Raw genomic sequence first — 16,208 nt, 5'->3', positions numbered from 1 at the left:
CTAAAACTATACATAATCATCTATCACTTAATGTATGTTTTCAAGAATAATCTACAACTGTTAAGTAATTTAAAGCCGTGAACTAAATTGTAGTGGACAGTACAGCACTTGAGTAAATGTGCCTAGCTACTTTTCCACCACTGGGGGTTTGTGCATGATGCCAATCCAGCGACCATGCAGCGCAATGCACAGCCTTGGGGAGGGGAGGGGGTAGTAGAGATGCTGAACAATAAAGCAGGAAGGAGGCTAAATACAGGGATGGAGAGGAAGGAGTCACACCCACGAAAGGACAGACGACGGAAAACACACACAAACATGGATGATGTCTGGAGAAGTGACGTCTTGTTGTAGCCCGACCTGGAACGCCTGATTTGTATACTTCGTCGCAACGACGGGGGTCGCGAGCCTAAAATAGCCGATCTACAAGCTCAGAGCGCGTCTCGGACACGGCGCGTCCAGATCTTGTAGATAGGCTATTTTTGGGCACGTGACCGTGTCGTAAGACGAAGTATATAAATGGTGCTGGAAGTGACCTCCGCCATTGGGTTCTCTCGGCAGATTGCAGACGGAATTCTTGTACGATATGAGATGTCATACGGAATTTTTGCATTACGTTTTGGATAATTGAATAAAGATAAAAATCTGTGGCAAACAAAGGCTGACTATGTTCAAATGTTTCGTTCAACAAGAAACAATGTCTCTCTTCGGCTTACATTAACCACATACTTTTTTATGGACATATACTGTACGGTATTATCCATAATCATATCAATAATGATACCAACTGATGTAGGCTGGCTGACACGGCTCATAATGTTTATCAGTCTCGTATCCACGGCACGTATGGAATTTTATTTACTGGTTATAGATTGTGATGATATCCTTTTCATACTCGCTTGTGTTTCAAGGTGTTTCATACTGAAATCTGAATTTACCCACAGGCATCAATCAATGAAGATCTCTTGATCGGATCAGATCCACCAAACTCAAACATTGTGCATTATCTGCCGATGGAACCCATGGTGAGCAGAACTTGCGAGCTTCGGGTCTACAAAGGGGTGACTCTATGAAGAGGAAAGGCTGCAAGGCCACTATAGATCCTAAACCACAACACCAGGTTAAAGAGAGAGGAGGGGGTGGGGGGGGGATCTTTGCTCCTGTTTCACCAACGTTTTCACTTCGTCTTTATTCACACTGTTGTGGTTGGCCGTGCTCAGCTCCTCCACGGCCTTCATCACCTCCTCCTCCTCCTCCTCATCCATCTCCTCATCACCATCTTCATCATCCTCATCCTCCTCAAAGGGGTTCGAGCCCGTCGGTGCGGTTTTAGTCGGCACCGTCAGGCTGACAACGCGGACACACAAGTAAGACAAGGGTTGTGGCACAGACACACACACACATACGTATACAAAACGAACAATACACTCCTCACACGTTTTACCTGCGGTGGGAACAACGTGTGCACTCTGCACTTGTGTTTGATGTTGATGACATAATAAGGTGCGTTTGGAAATCAAGGGCTCTATTTCAAAGCGCTCTGGTTTTGACATCCTAGACTAGAGTACCACAGACTGTCAGAAGTGACAGTCATTAACCAATGTTGCCATTTTCAACTTTTAAAATGCATTCAATTCATCATACCACTTTGAAATATTATCATAACCCGTTTTGTTAGCTATGGATGCATGTTGAAGACAGTCTAGAGCTGCAGCCATCGCATTCTGCAATGACTTCCTGTGTGCTCTGGGAGCACAGCACACGGCACTCTGGATGTTTGAATGGCAACACACCGACCGCTCTGAATCTCCGTACGTACTCATGCTGCTGTGACTGTGATAGGCCATCGGGGACACATGAGCACAACGTGAGGCGCTGCAGCATGGCGAGTACAGACAAGTCAATGGCTTTGCAAGGACACAATAACACTTGGCGTCATGTAATCCTGCAATGAGTCGTGAATGATACAAAGATGTTTTTGACCCAAGACTAAAACCAGTTCAAACGACCAGGTTTTACGGATGTAATTGAGCTTAAACATAGCAAACAATATGTTTATTCTGCAATGTCCCTGTAAAAAAAAAAGAAGGAAAAACAAGAAAAAACATCTGACAGAAACTGTAAGTGACTCACAGTCACAACTGGAAAGAAAATGGTGTAACTTGATTTGCACATCATCACTTCCACTAGGGCACAAAGGCAACGTCTCCTAGAACAATTTAATCACCTGCTGATAAAACCCGACTGCAGAAACACAACACCACTTCCTGAATGGCATCTTGAACAATTCATATTCAGCACTGCGGCTTCTATGGGTATAGAGCTTTTATGTACAGTAGTCGCATGACAAACAACCACCACTGTGTTCACCTTCCACATCAAAGTGTAAAATCGTCAACCTTGATCAAGTGTTTCTACTCTGTTTACAGAAAAGTAGCAGCTATCAGTTCGGCCCGGGAGAGTGTGTGTGAGCGCCTTCATTTACACGGTCATGCCCTGCCCACTGAGCTAAGCTAATCTACACCAAAACACTTTGCTGGTGGGAGTTTGGCATCGTGTAACTTTGGACGGCGACCGTCAGCAAAACAAACGCTTAGAGTAATTAATTACGCATTAAAAGGACCTTCAGGAAAAACTGTAATTAGAGCGTGACAGATTAGAGTGTGTTCTCACGTGGAGTGAGAACAGTGCAGCAGAACTGTGCGTTCAGACTAGGGGTGCAACAGTTATCAAACCAATTGATTTAATCGATTATAAAAAACATAATTGATCATTTAATACAATCTTGGGGAGGAAATTACTTATTTTTTATACGGTAGCATAAATGAGCCGTGAAGTCCAAAAGGCTGCAAAAGCAAAACAAATTCAACCAAGCACGCTTTGAGTGATGTCAATATAGGCACAAATAAAAAACTATTGTTGCATGACACCTTTGTATAAAACAGGGCTCATGTGGTTACTCATGTTCAGTCTAATTGATTTAGTCAATTCCTTGATATATTCCTTGAAAAACACTTCATGATTATCTGATTAATTGAAAAATAAATATTAGAATAATCTCTAAGGAAATAAACAATAGTCCCTGTGATAACAGGAAAAACATGGACTTTGTGGACTGGGAGGCTGGGTCTAGGATGTAGGGAGATCAGAGGTCAAATGCTTTCCGTGCCTGACATTCCCAGCGTCAACTCCCCTTTCTACAGCTAGCCAGCCCCATGTGCTATGCTTGTTAGTCCGCCAGCCATACAGATAGAGAATCTCTACAGTGGAATGCTAGGAGGAGTGTGTAAACATTGCATCATTTCAAACAATCGCTGAAGATCTGAACTTTGTCAGTTCAAGGCAACTCGGGTGCGAGATACTACAGTAAGCCCCTCCTTTTCTGTTTCTACACCTGAAAACAACCGATCTACAAGCTCAGAAGTCTTTGGTGAAAATGTGGTCATAAATCGGCTATTAACGTCCAAAATGTGGCCCAGAACAGTGACGGGGAAAGTGGTTAATAGTACACTGAGATCGTTCTTTTGAAGGGACCGACTATAGTTCAAAGCCTGACCATCCTTTAGCACTCTGCTACCAACCTACTCTATTATTAATACCTCGGCACCAACAAGGCCAAATTTCCACATTATTTCTGGCAGGCGTTCAAATGACTGGGGTCTACCGGTCGGTCGATGACTCCTAGCCCAGGAATCTGTTACAAAATGTTTGCCGTTGCCTCGGAAACGGTTCAGGGATTTGCACGTCACTCCCGGAGCTTTTCCTGATGGAATGTTTTACAAGCCTTCCTTTTGCTTGAGCATAGCTGTACACCGTATATGTGGGGTTCACAGGAGCATGGATGGTGTGTGTGTGTGTGTGTGTGTGTGTTTGACCACAGTTTGGAAGAGGCATTCCTTACCAAGGTGCTTAAGTACCAGCGTCTTAAGGATGCTATATGCTTATACAGCTTGGCTACAAATGTAAACTACTTGTGTTCATATTTGGAAGCCTCGGTAATGTCCATAAATCAGTCGTGAGGGGCCTGCAGATTGCAGGCATGCCCAAGCATCGGCAAAATTCTGTTCAGTGTCTGCAATAATTGGCAGTCGCCATGAGAAGGCGATGCTTCCTGTACCCGTGATCTGTATCCTGAAGCACTTGTTGGAGAGTTTTCCAAGTTTGCGCATCCACTATTGTTTGGGTTCAAGAATGTCTTAATGTCGTTAAATGTGAATGCAAATAAAGATGTTAAATGTATGTGTGTGTGTGTGTGTGTGTGTGTGTGTGTGTGTGTGTGCAGGCTCTGCAATGATCTATTATTTGCATGGCAATTATTCTATCGATTACTTTTTCAATTAATCTAATCAGCAAACCAATATGTTCCGATTAATCACTCCCCCAAAATAAAACAAATAAAATTACATACAAAAAGTATAATCAATTAAATCCATTAGATGGACTAAATGTTGCCCCACTATGTACAGTACGTGTGTGAGCGTGCGACGTCACTGATGTGCGTGCATGCGAGTGTGCATGTCTGTCTACCTGCTGCTGGTTTTGGCCGGCTGCACTGGTTGATCTGAGCCGGTCTGACTGATGCCCGTCAACGTGACTCCGTCTGTCGGCCTCTTCTTCGTCTCTCGTCTGCTCAGCGTGCGATTCAGATCTAGAGACCAGTCCTAGAACACGCGCGCACACACACACACACACACACACACACACACACACACAGTTAAGCACTCAACCTTGACCCATGCCATGAGTACTTGTTGGCCAATTCATGCATGTTTTGTTGATTAACTATGGCTCTACGGATGGCCCCATATCCAGCAGCAGAACACCGATACTTTACAGCAGGGGTTCTCAAATGGACTCTGAGCAGCTAAAAATTAGTAAAGTTTAACCAAAATAGGGTAAAAAAAAGTTTTTAGCTTGTAGATCAGCTATTTTCCCCTAACATTTAGAAAAACTTCTGACTAAACAATGGGGGGGACCATGGCAGTTGGCACTAAATATTGTTAAATGAGGGGCGGTCTGTGTCCAAATACATCAATTTTGGGGTCCTTGACATGAAATTGTTTGAGAACCACTGCATTACACTGCTACACACACTAAAGCGCTGTATTACAGGCACTGCATTACACTGCAACACACACTAAAGCGCTGTATTACAGGCACTGCATTACACTGCAACACACACTAAAGCGCTGTATTACAGGCACTGCATTACACTGCAACACACACTAAACCGCTGTATTACAGGCACTGCATTACACTGCAACACACACTAAAGCGCTGTATTACAGGCACTGCATTACACTGCAACACACACTAAAGCGCTGTATTACAGGCACTGCATTACACTGCAACACACACTAAAGCGCTGTATTACAGGCACTGCATTACACTGCAACACACACTAAAGCGCTGTATTACAGGCACTGCATTACACTGCAACACACACTAAACCGCTGTATTACAGGCACTGCATTACACTGCAACACACACTAAAGCGCTGTATTACAGGCACTGCATTACACTGCAACACACACTAAAGCGCTGTATTACAGGCACTGCATTACACTGCAACACACACTAAACCGCTGTATTACAGGCACTGCATTACACTGCAACACACACTAAACCGCTGTATTACAGGCACTGCATTACACTGCAACACACACTAAAGCGCTGTATTACAGGCACTGCATTACACTGCAACACACACTAAACCGCTGCATTACAGGCACTGCATTACACTGCAACACACACTAAAGCGCTGTATTACAGGCACTGCATTACACTGCAACACACACTAAAGCGCTGTATTACAGGCACTGCATTACACTGCAACACACACTAAACCTCTGTATTACAGGCACTGCATTACACTGCAACACACACTAAAGCGCTGTATTACAGGCACTGCATTACACTGCAACACACACTAAACCGCTGTATTACAGGCACGGCATTACACTGCAACACACACTAAAGCGCTGTATTACAGGCACTGCATTACACTGCAACACACACTAAAGCGCTGTATTACAGGCACTGCATTACACTGCAACACACACTAAACCGCTGCATTACAGGCACTGCATTACACTGCAACACACACTAAAGCGCTGTATTACAGGCACTGCATTACACTGCAACAAACACTAAACCGCTGTATTACAGGCACTGCATTACACTGCAACACACACTAAAGCGCTGTATTACAGGCACTGCATTACACTGCAACACACACTAAACCGCTGCATTACAGGCACTGCATTACACTGCAACACACACTAAAGCGCTGTATTACAGGCACTGCATTACACTGCAACACACACTAAAGCGCTGTATTACAGGCACTGCATTACACTGCAACACACACTAAAGCGCTGTATTACAGGCACTGCATTACACTGCAACACACACTAAACCACTGTATTACAGGCACTGCATTACACTGCAACACACACTAAAGCGCTGTATTACAGGCACTGCATTACACTGCAACAAACACTAAACCGCTGTATTACAGGCACTGCATTACACTGCAACACACACTAAAGCGCTGTATTACAGGCACTGCATTACACTGCAACACACACTAAAGCGCTGTATTACAGGCACTGCATTACACTGCAACACACACTAAAGCGCTGTATTACACTGCAACACACACTAAAGCGCTGTATTACAGGCACTGCATTACACTGCAACACACACTAAACCGCTGTATTACAGGCACTGCATTACACTGCAACACACACTTCAACACAACCCAAAACATATATTAACCACTTCAGCCCTATACATTTCAGATGTTTAAACATTTGAAAACTTGTAATGGGACATCTTACACAATGAGTACTTTCTACTTTTGGTACATTAAGTACACAGTATTTCTACATTGCAGTATTGATACTTTTTGAGTAAGTTTTCCACCACTGCCCCTATCTCCCCCTCGGATCTTTGTTTGTTCCACCAGGCAGGCCTTTGAAATCCTCAGAAAGAAGGTCAGGCCGAGATGTCTGCAGTCTCCTCCGGTGACCTCCGAGGCGACCTCACAGCGACCTCACAACGCCACGCCGCTGGGCTGGCTATCATGTGATCAAACGCACCAGGGGTCACAGAGGGGTCAGACGGAGGGGGATCGGAGAATAGAGGAGGGGCGGGCTTGTGTGTATGTGTATGTGTGTGTGTGTGTGTGTGTGGGGGGGGGGGGGGGATTCTGAGAGATTCTTGGAATTGAGACATCCAGGAAAACGTATATAAACATCCAGCATTTCTGAGAGGAAAGGGAAGGCTGCTCGCACGCACGACAAGGTTCAATGGACACTACAGAGTGGACACTACAGAGTGGACACTACAGAGTGGACACTACAGAATGGACACTACAGAATGTCGTCGGGACAGATGAGTCCTGTCGTTTCGTTCTCTTCTTCATATTCTGAATTAACCGACAAAAAACAAGAACTAAAAGCACACCCACACACACACACACAAGCTGTGAAACACACACACACACACACCGATCTGTGAAACACACCAATGCAAACAGCGAGGCGTTAGTGTCAGTGCTGTGCGTGGAGGTGAAAAATAATGTACTATATATATTTATATACGGTGTATATATATATATATGGGATGCACCGATGTATCGGCCACATATCTGTATCAGCCGGTATTTGCCGCTATCGGTCAATATCGGTATCTGCAAATAAAACTGGCATTAGCCGATGGCAGTGTAGCCGATATGTATCTGTTGTCGATAAGCATACATTGTGCGTTGGCTACATCAACAGCCTACCAAGCTGTAGATTCAGAACATTTATTTCTTGTATTGAAGATGTATTTGTTACCCTGGCACAATAGGGGAAAAAACAACAAAAACTAAATAATCGGTTTAAATTCAGTATTTATACCAGGATACCAGCTATCTATTTTAGCTAAATTGTTGTTTTAAACATCTGTATCGGCCAAGAATTTCCATATCGGTGCATCCCTAATAAATATATATATATATATCCCTCCCCCAGTGGCTGTTGTGATGGATCAGTCCTTCCATGCAGAACTCACTACAATGGACCTTCTCATGTGGTAGCGAGGCTTGGACCAGTCCATATTCTGTCAGACAGGGGGGGATGAAATGGCGGGTTTAGTTTAGTGATGTCCTGACAGTCATATCAAACAGAGAGTCAAAGCAGGATGATTTAAAAGGGAGAGGCTGGAGGAATGTTAAAAAGCGTTGAGTGTGAAGTGAACACGCTCAGGGATTGAGGGCTAGTCGCATTTTGGTCCACATATTTTAGCAGATTATTTCGGATTACTACTTGTTAATTTAGATTATGAGTCTGAAAATGGGACGCACACGCAGATCCGACACACAAAGGTCCGACATGCGGGAAACAACAGTCGGACATGCAGTCGAAAATGCGCTGCTCCCATGCTTGCGGTTATAGTTAGGTTAGGGTCTAATGACAGTCGGACCAATAGTATGTTGAAACTAAAGCCTGTACCCCTGAAAATAGCTTCTGGGTGCTGCAGGACTCCTGGTGGTGGTCCTTGGACCCGAAACAATGCCCTAGGAATCTCCTACAATACGTTCTATTATAGCCACAATTAAATAGTCTAAAATCAGTGATAAAAATGTGAAATCACTGTGAGATTTGAAAAATGTGATAAGGCTATCTATTCATTGGGGATAAAGGCAGAACAGGTTTGCCCACAATGCCATGTTATTCTTTACTTTCAAGATGGCTTCAAGTCATGGTAAATGTTCAAAAGTAGTTTGACAGGTTCTGTCGATGAGGCATCATTGTGCGTGCGTGCGCGGCTGCGCGTGCATGTGTGTGTGTGTGTGTGTGTGTATACACATGTGACAGAGAAGATAAGCCCTGGGGAGACATGTTGCCAAACACATTTCTAACAATGCCGTCCTGTGTGCTCCCCGAATTACTCAACCTTTCCCCTAACAAACACTCTTTTTTTCCACAAACCAAGAATGAACCGTCCCAGTCAACCAGCTCTGTCTGCATCATCAGCCGCTATAAATCCGGAGAGCTGCAGGCTCACACATGCACCGCAATGTCTTTTGCTCTCTCTCTTTCTCAGACAGTTCGCCTCTCCCTGAGATTATCACATAAAACACATATCGCTCTCCCCCTCCTATGCCACTCTCGAGACAACGCTCGGGTTGATTTACTTTTACGTCTTCTGGTGCCAAGCAATGGATGCGCTAAAGACCGGCATGAAACTAGGCCGTAACTCCGGCAGACTGACGGGAGAAAAGCTATGAGCAATGGGAAAAAGCTCCCCTATTATTATTTTTTTACATTTTTTATAAACCATTCAAATCCTCCTTTCTCTATACTCTAAAATGTTAGTACCCCCGCTACAATTTTTTTTCAGCAGAGTGTGAAGCAAAACATATTTCCTGAGATATACAACACGGCGCAGGGAGAAGTGTTGTGAACCTGTATATCGATGTTTTTGGTGCGCGACACATGACATGCGCAACTATAGCACATTATGCACATATAAATCAAGCAGCGGCTCCTTATCTACCATGTAGCAGCAGGCCTACATGCTATATACCTCTGCTAAATGCCTACATTGTATACCTCAAACTGGGGCCAATTCATAGGCATGCCCGGTCCGTGGTTGGACCGGAACCACTTCAGGTCTTCCTCGGTGTCCGAGGCGGATACCGTGTCCTCCAACGTGTGGTAGATGGTCTGGAATCTGTGGTGAAAGAAGAGAGACGACACACTTTGTTTGCCACTACGCTGAGTGTCTGACATCTCAAACATCTCTAGAAATAGTCACAGAAAGATACTAGCTTCCAACGTTGTGGAAATTCAACAGGACACATCAAGATATTCATCAATATATTACATATTTAGATGCATATCGGAATATTCAGACAGAACCTGCACTGTTATTGTAGGCTTAAATAGGCTTATATGGGGGAATTGACGATTCTCTGTTGTTGCCTCTAAACAGTGGAATGACCTACGTAGGACTGTGTGAAATTGTGTGTTTTGGAAAGGTTGGCCCAGACTCTTCCTCCTGGCTCCCCCTGACTGTGGAATGACCTCTGACCTTCCTCCATCAGTCAGGACATCTTGCACTTTTGTTATGTCCCTCTGGATAAGAGCATCTGCTAAATGCCTACATTCTCTGTCTGCAATGGACAGTGATCCCTGTTGCTGATTGGTTGGTTTGCGTCTATGTGTGGACTCTGTGTAGTGCCCGTTATGACGTGCGATTGGTGGCATACAGTTGAGGCTGAAACTGTCTTTTCTTTTTATTGTATTGGTAACATTTTCACCCAGTAAAACCGGGAAAACACCCGTGTCATTTTAGATTCGTCTCTGACATGCTGAAACCTCATGTCCAATACTATAGTTGTCCCGATCCGATCACGTGATCGGAAATCACATCATTTTCAAATGATAAGATTTGGATCGGGAGCAAAAAAAAACATGATCGGGACATGCATAGTATCAATATTATATCCATAGTCATATTATTAGACTGGATATTGTCTGTGATTTTAGATATTGTACTATTGTACGATTGTGAAGTGTTCTATGAAAATGATCGGATCGGGGCTTGTGGCTCTGCTACTTTTGATGCTTTTATGTGACGCTGTAGTGTGATACAAGTAAGGTACTAATTTATGGAAAAAAACAAATTATGGAGATAAAACGTTTCCGCCATCAACGATAATATACGGTATAGCATCATAGGATTTTCAGAAAACTTAACAGAGCAGCGCGTAAAAGATATAAATACATTTTCTTTTATTTGACGTTTCAACGCATTGATTAACCACATACAGCTTTTCACCTGCAAAATGACATGGCCTAAAATAAGTATAGATTTGTAATAATTATCATATTAAACTATAGCTCATTTCTATCATTAAAATCGATGATCAAATCAACCGTCACACCCCTTGCGTGCGGTGCATGGCCACCGATTGGTGGAGAGCGGGCCACGTTCTTACTTGTGATTGGTGGAGAGGTCGAGGTGCTGCTTGACCTCCAGCAGCAGCTCTCTGAAGAAGTGGAGGCGTCCGTCCTCAAACTGCTGCCACTGCTCAAACACCTGCTCCATGTTCTCCATGTACTGAGGAGTCACCTTGTCCAGGTCCTCCAGGGACTTCTCATAACGCTCCTTACTCTGGGGCACAAACACAAACACCATTCATCGTCAGCTAAAATGTGTGATTGTGAAAATTTGTGACTACGGACGTCCATCTGAAAAAGCCCCCAGGAGAGCGAGAGAGAGAGAAAGAGAGCGCGCGTGCACACGCACACACACACATTTGAAATGTTTATTTATGTCCACATAATGAGAAGTACAGAAATACCTTGTACAAAGGACATAAACACTGCCAGTGCAGTTTGACAGTGGGAGAGCAGCCAGTTACAACGTGCATGGACGGCAAAGCATTGTTACATACAGCACACACACACACACACACACACACACACACACACACACACACACACACACACACACACACACACACACACACACACACACACACACACACACACACACACACACACACACACACACACAGGTCTTGTCTCTGTGTTTGCCTGGAGTGTTACCTTCTGAACTTCCTGCTGGCATTTCTCCACCTTGTCCTGGAGTTTCTTCAGGGCGTCTGCGTTGCTGTTCTCCAGTTTGCTGCTGTTCTCCCGGCTGCTCGCCAGCTTCTCCTCTTTGCAGGCCGAGTGGTACGCCTTCTTCGTCGTCTCCACCTGTGCGGGTCACACCATGGGTTCTCAAACGTTTTCCCAAGTCACCCCCGAATTGATATGATTGAATGACCTGTATTTGGCCGCGGACCACCATCTCAAGGTTCAAGGTTGTACTATAGTGTTACATCTTGTAACCAACTAACCCTAACCCAGGTACTGTACATAAGAGTGAAACGTATTTTGGTTTGGCTTCCTTGAGACAATGCTTCCAGCGTAGACAATAACAACAGTAGAATAGTAATAAAAAGAAAATAGAAAAACGAAAAATCTTAAAGAAAGGAAGTTTTTAATGTTCAACTTCACTGGTACTGGTACTCTCCTTCTTGATAGATTGTTTATGTACCTGACTGTACGTGGGAATAAGCTCTTTTTTTTGCAGTCTATTGCCTGAATATCGGAAAAGGTTTTGTGCCTGGGACCCCCAGTAGAGAAGATTAATGAACGGAGAGTGTCTGGGCAAGGTGGAAAAAGTTGGACTTCTTCCGCAGACATGGGCAGCAATCATAACGCAGTTTGCCGTCTCCAAATGTGGTGACATTGGGGGAGGGGGGGGTTGCCGAATTACATAGGTTAGATATATTAAGTTGTATTCAGACATCACCGCGGCAGTCCTTTCCCTTTGAGTGGTATTTTACAGTAATAATAAAGTAACCGTTAGTAATGTATTAGCTGATTATAAATCTCTTAATCGCAATAGCAAAATGTTTGCATGTTTTTCTGGCCCAAAATAGAGATGATAGGGTCAATGTGGTTAAGAGTTTGTGGTTAAAACATAGTAGTGTAGTGAAGGTTTTGGTACATGTCATGGTGCTAGTGGTTAAAGCGTATTATTACATGGCTTGGTTGAATGCTTGATTCTGATTGGTCAATCGCTTAATTCAGCGGTGAGTTATCTCATCATAATGGCCGCTCCGCTGTATAACAGACCTCTGCCTAATCAAACCCTCTGAGCACCAGCTGCGCCCCGCTTGATTTACTGCCGTTTCCATCATGACAGCCACACACACACACACACACACACACACAGTCATTTACAGCTAAACATTGCTCTCAAAAATGTTTTTGAAAACATTTGAGCGAGAAATAGACGAAGCAGGACCCGAAAATGGATTCTATTTGATCAACTCACTTCCTTGTTTTCCGACAGTGCTGCAGCCCTGCAGCTGGCCAGACGCAGCCAGCGCGAACTTATGGAATAATTATTTTGTTGTGTTTTGGGTCAATGTATTAATTTATGTTAGGTAGCCATGTAATAAGCGGGATAATATCTGGCTAGGTGGTCATTGTCGGGATATAATTCATAATTAAACTCCCTGTCTGTGAATTATCTCCCGACAATGACCACCTAGCCAGATATTATCCCTTACGTAGTTGTAGTGTAGTGAAGGTTTTGGGACATGGGCCATGTCATGGTGATACTGTAGTTCTGTTTGTCATCTGGCTCAGGGCCACCGCGGCAGCCGTGTGTCTGTTCTCTGTTGTGCCAATCGTAAAGGCCTCTGATAGAGGGCACTTAGAGAACAGACAGAACCTTCTGTACAACACTTCATAGAACAGGCAGGCAGGCAGTGTGTGTGTGTGTGTGTGTGTGTGTGTGTGTGTGTGTGTGTGTGTTTAGTTGTTAGGATCATTTATCTGGTCCTCACAAGATACATTATTGCTTTATGTTTAAATAAAAACATACTTTTTAGTGTAAGGCTTAAAGGATTGAGGTTAGGATTAATTTAGGGTTAGGTTTAGTCATTGGGTTTGGAGTTATACCCGGTTTATCCTGGCTTTTTGGTTATTTCTGGCTTTAGTCTTGAGGTTAAAAACTGCAAAACGTTTTTTTTAGTAATGGCAATCATACAATCAGAGTCCTAAACAATGTTGATGTCCTCACAAGTATAGAAATACTAGTGTACTGTACAGACGTGTGTGTACTGTGTATTATTGACTGTGTGCCAACGTCAATTAGCGTCACCTACTTGTTTTCTAGAACAATTCATTAGCCCGTTTCCCCACTGGGCCTCTTCGTCTCATAAATCACTAAATCGCTATGGCTACAAAAACTGGACCAGCGTGTGTGTGCGTGTGGAACAACACTAGGAAGTCACCATCTCCCAGTGACTTCGCTCACAGGAAGTGTAGCAGAGAGACAGGAAGTCACAGAATGTCAAAGAGCTACCCGTGTGTGTGCACGCGTGAGTGTATGCGTGCATGCGCGTATACAGACAGACATGTGTTCACTTCTCGCATGTGCACATACAGTACATACAGACGTACGTCACACATCTGGTAAACATGCTGCTAAAATATACAGTACATAAATATTGTATATATTTGTACATTTGTACACAAAATAGGGATGCCAGGGTTAATGTGGTAAAATAATATGAAATAATAATGCTGCAGTGGTCTACACCAGCTCAGATAGGTTATTGTGTGACATTAATGTTCGGAATGCAGTCATTATAGGAGGTGAGTGGTCTCTAAAACTCCCTTCTGTCAGGTGAAAAGAAGCAGCTTGGACTACTCATGCATAGAAGGAAGTATGAGGTCAACCCGTTGCTCTCCATGGGATGGCAGGGGCACTAGCGCCCAGGATTACATTACATTATATTACAATTGACAATGGGTGAAAACAATCGTGGGGTAAAAATTGAAAGAGAGAGAGAGAGAGAGAGAGAGAGAGAGAGAGAGGGGTAGGTGAGTGGAATCTGAAGAAGTTGAGGGATTAATATTGAGGAAGTTATTGCACAGACAATACGTTGATTTGTGGGATTGTAGGCATACTAGAATGCTCGCCTCAGGCGTACAGCCGGCATAACTGCTCTGCCTGGTATTCCTGAACATAACCTCAGTAAACTATGGCTAAACGGTTACACCTAACCGCCTTATTCCTAACCTTAACCTGCCAATACCTAACCCTACTCCTAAACTTAACAACCCCAATAAAACTATGCCTAACCCAAAAGACATGACAGGGGGTGTTTTAAGGCAAGCATTCGATTGTAGAATATAGTTACATGTGTTTGAGTTACTGTTGATTGTTTAATTTATGTTTAGTGCCTTTTGCAATCAGGAATCATGGAATATGACAAATCGGACACCCCCACCCCCACACACTACTGTTAAATGTGACTTTTGTCTCCGACAGGTGCTACAGGGAAACGGTGTGCTGGTTTGGCACAGCATGATGTTTGGTTTGGGACTTTTGGCTGGTTATATTTAGGTTGTCGAGCACATTTCTGCCCTGCCACCCACTTCCTATCCTTGACAAGGTTCCACATGCTAGCATAGCATACCACTGCTGCCTGACTGAGGAACAGATACCACCACTCTGAACATCCAACCCAGCTGTGGTTGTTGAAAGCCCTATTCTGGGGCAGACGTTTGCTGAAAATAGCCAATAAGAAAATGGAGTACCACCTAAGAAAATATTTGGCTCTACATGTATGTACCACCATAAAAAATAAAATGTATTATGTATTTATTTAGTTAAAATACAGGAGCCCGTTTTGTTCCATTCCTAAGCCAATAATGCTGTAGCTCTGACAAAACTCAGTTCTAATCACCAATCAGCACAACTGATGATATTTCTAATGTGATTAATCCGTCCTCAAATGTTCTATTAGCTAGGTGTGCAGTCATTCCCATTTCAGCACGGATGGATATAATCTACTACTACTATAATCAACTACCTGTAGTAATATAAATACTGGTGTAGATGAGGTGTAAGTGTGTGAGTGTGAGTGTGAGTGTGAGTGTGCTGTGTGGTGTGTGTGTGTGTGTGTGTGTGTGTGTGTGCATCATCAAAGCCGACCTCTCGGAGCTTCTTGGCCCAGGGTTTCTGTGCTTTGCGGAAGCAGTCGTCGGCCTCCTTGGTCTCCTTGAAGCCTCCGATCATCTGCTTGTGGAAGGAGTCCTTCTGCCAGTTCTTGGCCTTCTCATAGTCCTCGCCCATGAGCGACGCCTTCACCTCCATGTGCAGCTCGCTCACCTTCTCCGCCTCCGTGCACAGGGCGGACCACGCTGTCTCCAACGAGCCGTACTGCGGACCTGCAAAGTAGGCATAATAAAACAGTTAAGAGTTAAAACCTGGAACGCATCTGTGACACCATAGCTTTCTAACCAGTTTAAACTGGACCCCAGGACGACTAGAGGCTCAGTCATGCGTCTCTCATGGGGATCCTTCAATAAACATAAATATAAACGTAAACCATTATTTTAAACTTTGACTATTGAAAAATAGCAGGTCTACAAGCTCATAGCGCTGCACTGAATGAAGCTTGTAGATCTGCTTTTTTTATCGTGAAAATGAGTGCAAATCTTTGAATATAATATTCTTTCACAGAGATGCGATGGGCATCTCTATGGCCAAATATATATAATTGTGGGGCTCCTTGATGGACATTTTTGAGAACCACTGATATAGAAACACACACACGTATAATGTACATACACAGT

At 43.8% G+C, this 16,208-nt stretch overlaps 1 protein-coding gene across 3 annotated transcripts in view; it reads right to left on the bottom strand.

Annotated features, from left to right (window-relative positions):
* The window catches only part of pacsin2 (protein kinase C and casein kinase substrate in neurons 2), a 39,729-nt gene that overhangs the window by 5,692 nt on the left and 17,829 nt on the right, over nucleotides 1-16,208 (bottom strand). The window contains exons 4-10 of one of the 3 annotated variants that reach the window (XM_080757093.1): nucleotides 15,565-15,800; nucleotides 11,607-11,759; nucleotides 10,994-11,169; nucleotides 9,603-9,723; nucleotides 8,059-8,106; nucleotides 4,525-4,658; nucleotides 1,171-1,344 (exon numbers count right to left, since the gene is read on the bottom strand). In XM_080757093.1, the coding sequence (XP_080613219.1) occupies nucleotides 1,171-1,344; nucleotides 4,525-4,658; nucleotides 8,059-8,106; nucleotides 9,603-9,723; nucleotides 10,994-11,169; nucleotides 11,607-11,759; nucleotides 15,565-15,800 (1,042 nt within the window). The remainder of the gene's footprint in view (nucleotides 1-1,170; nucleotides 1,345-4,524; nucleotides 4,659-8,058; nucleotides 8,107-9,602; nucleotides 9,724-10,993; nucleotides 11,170-11,606; nucleotides 11,760-15,564; nucleotides 15,801-16,208) is intronic. The other 2 variants (XM_080757095.1, XM_080757094.1) reach the window with 2 other exon arrangements.

Source organism: Protomyctophum bolini, assembly GCF_963924005.1.
Source record: "Protomyctophum bolini genome assembly, chromosome: 23".
In the NCBI taxonomy this organism is placed as follows: Eukaryota; Metazoa; Chordata; class Actinopteri; order Myctophiformes; family Myctophidae; genus Protomyctophum; species Protomyctophum bolini.
Note: the sequence above shows the minus strand (reverse complement) of the source record. Positions and strands in the feature narration are given on the sequence as shown.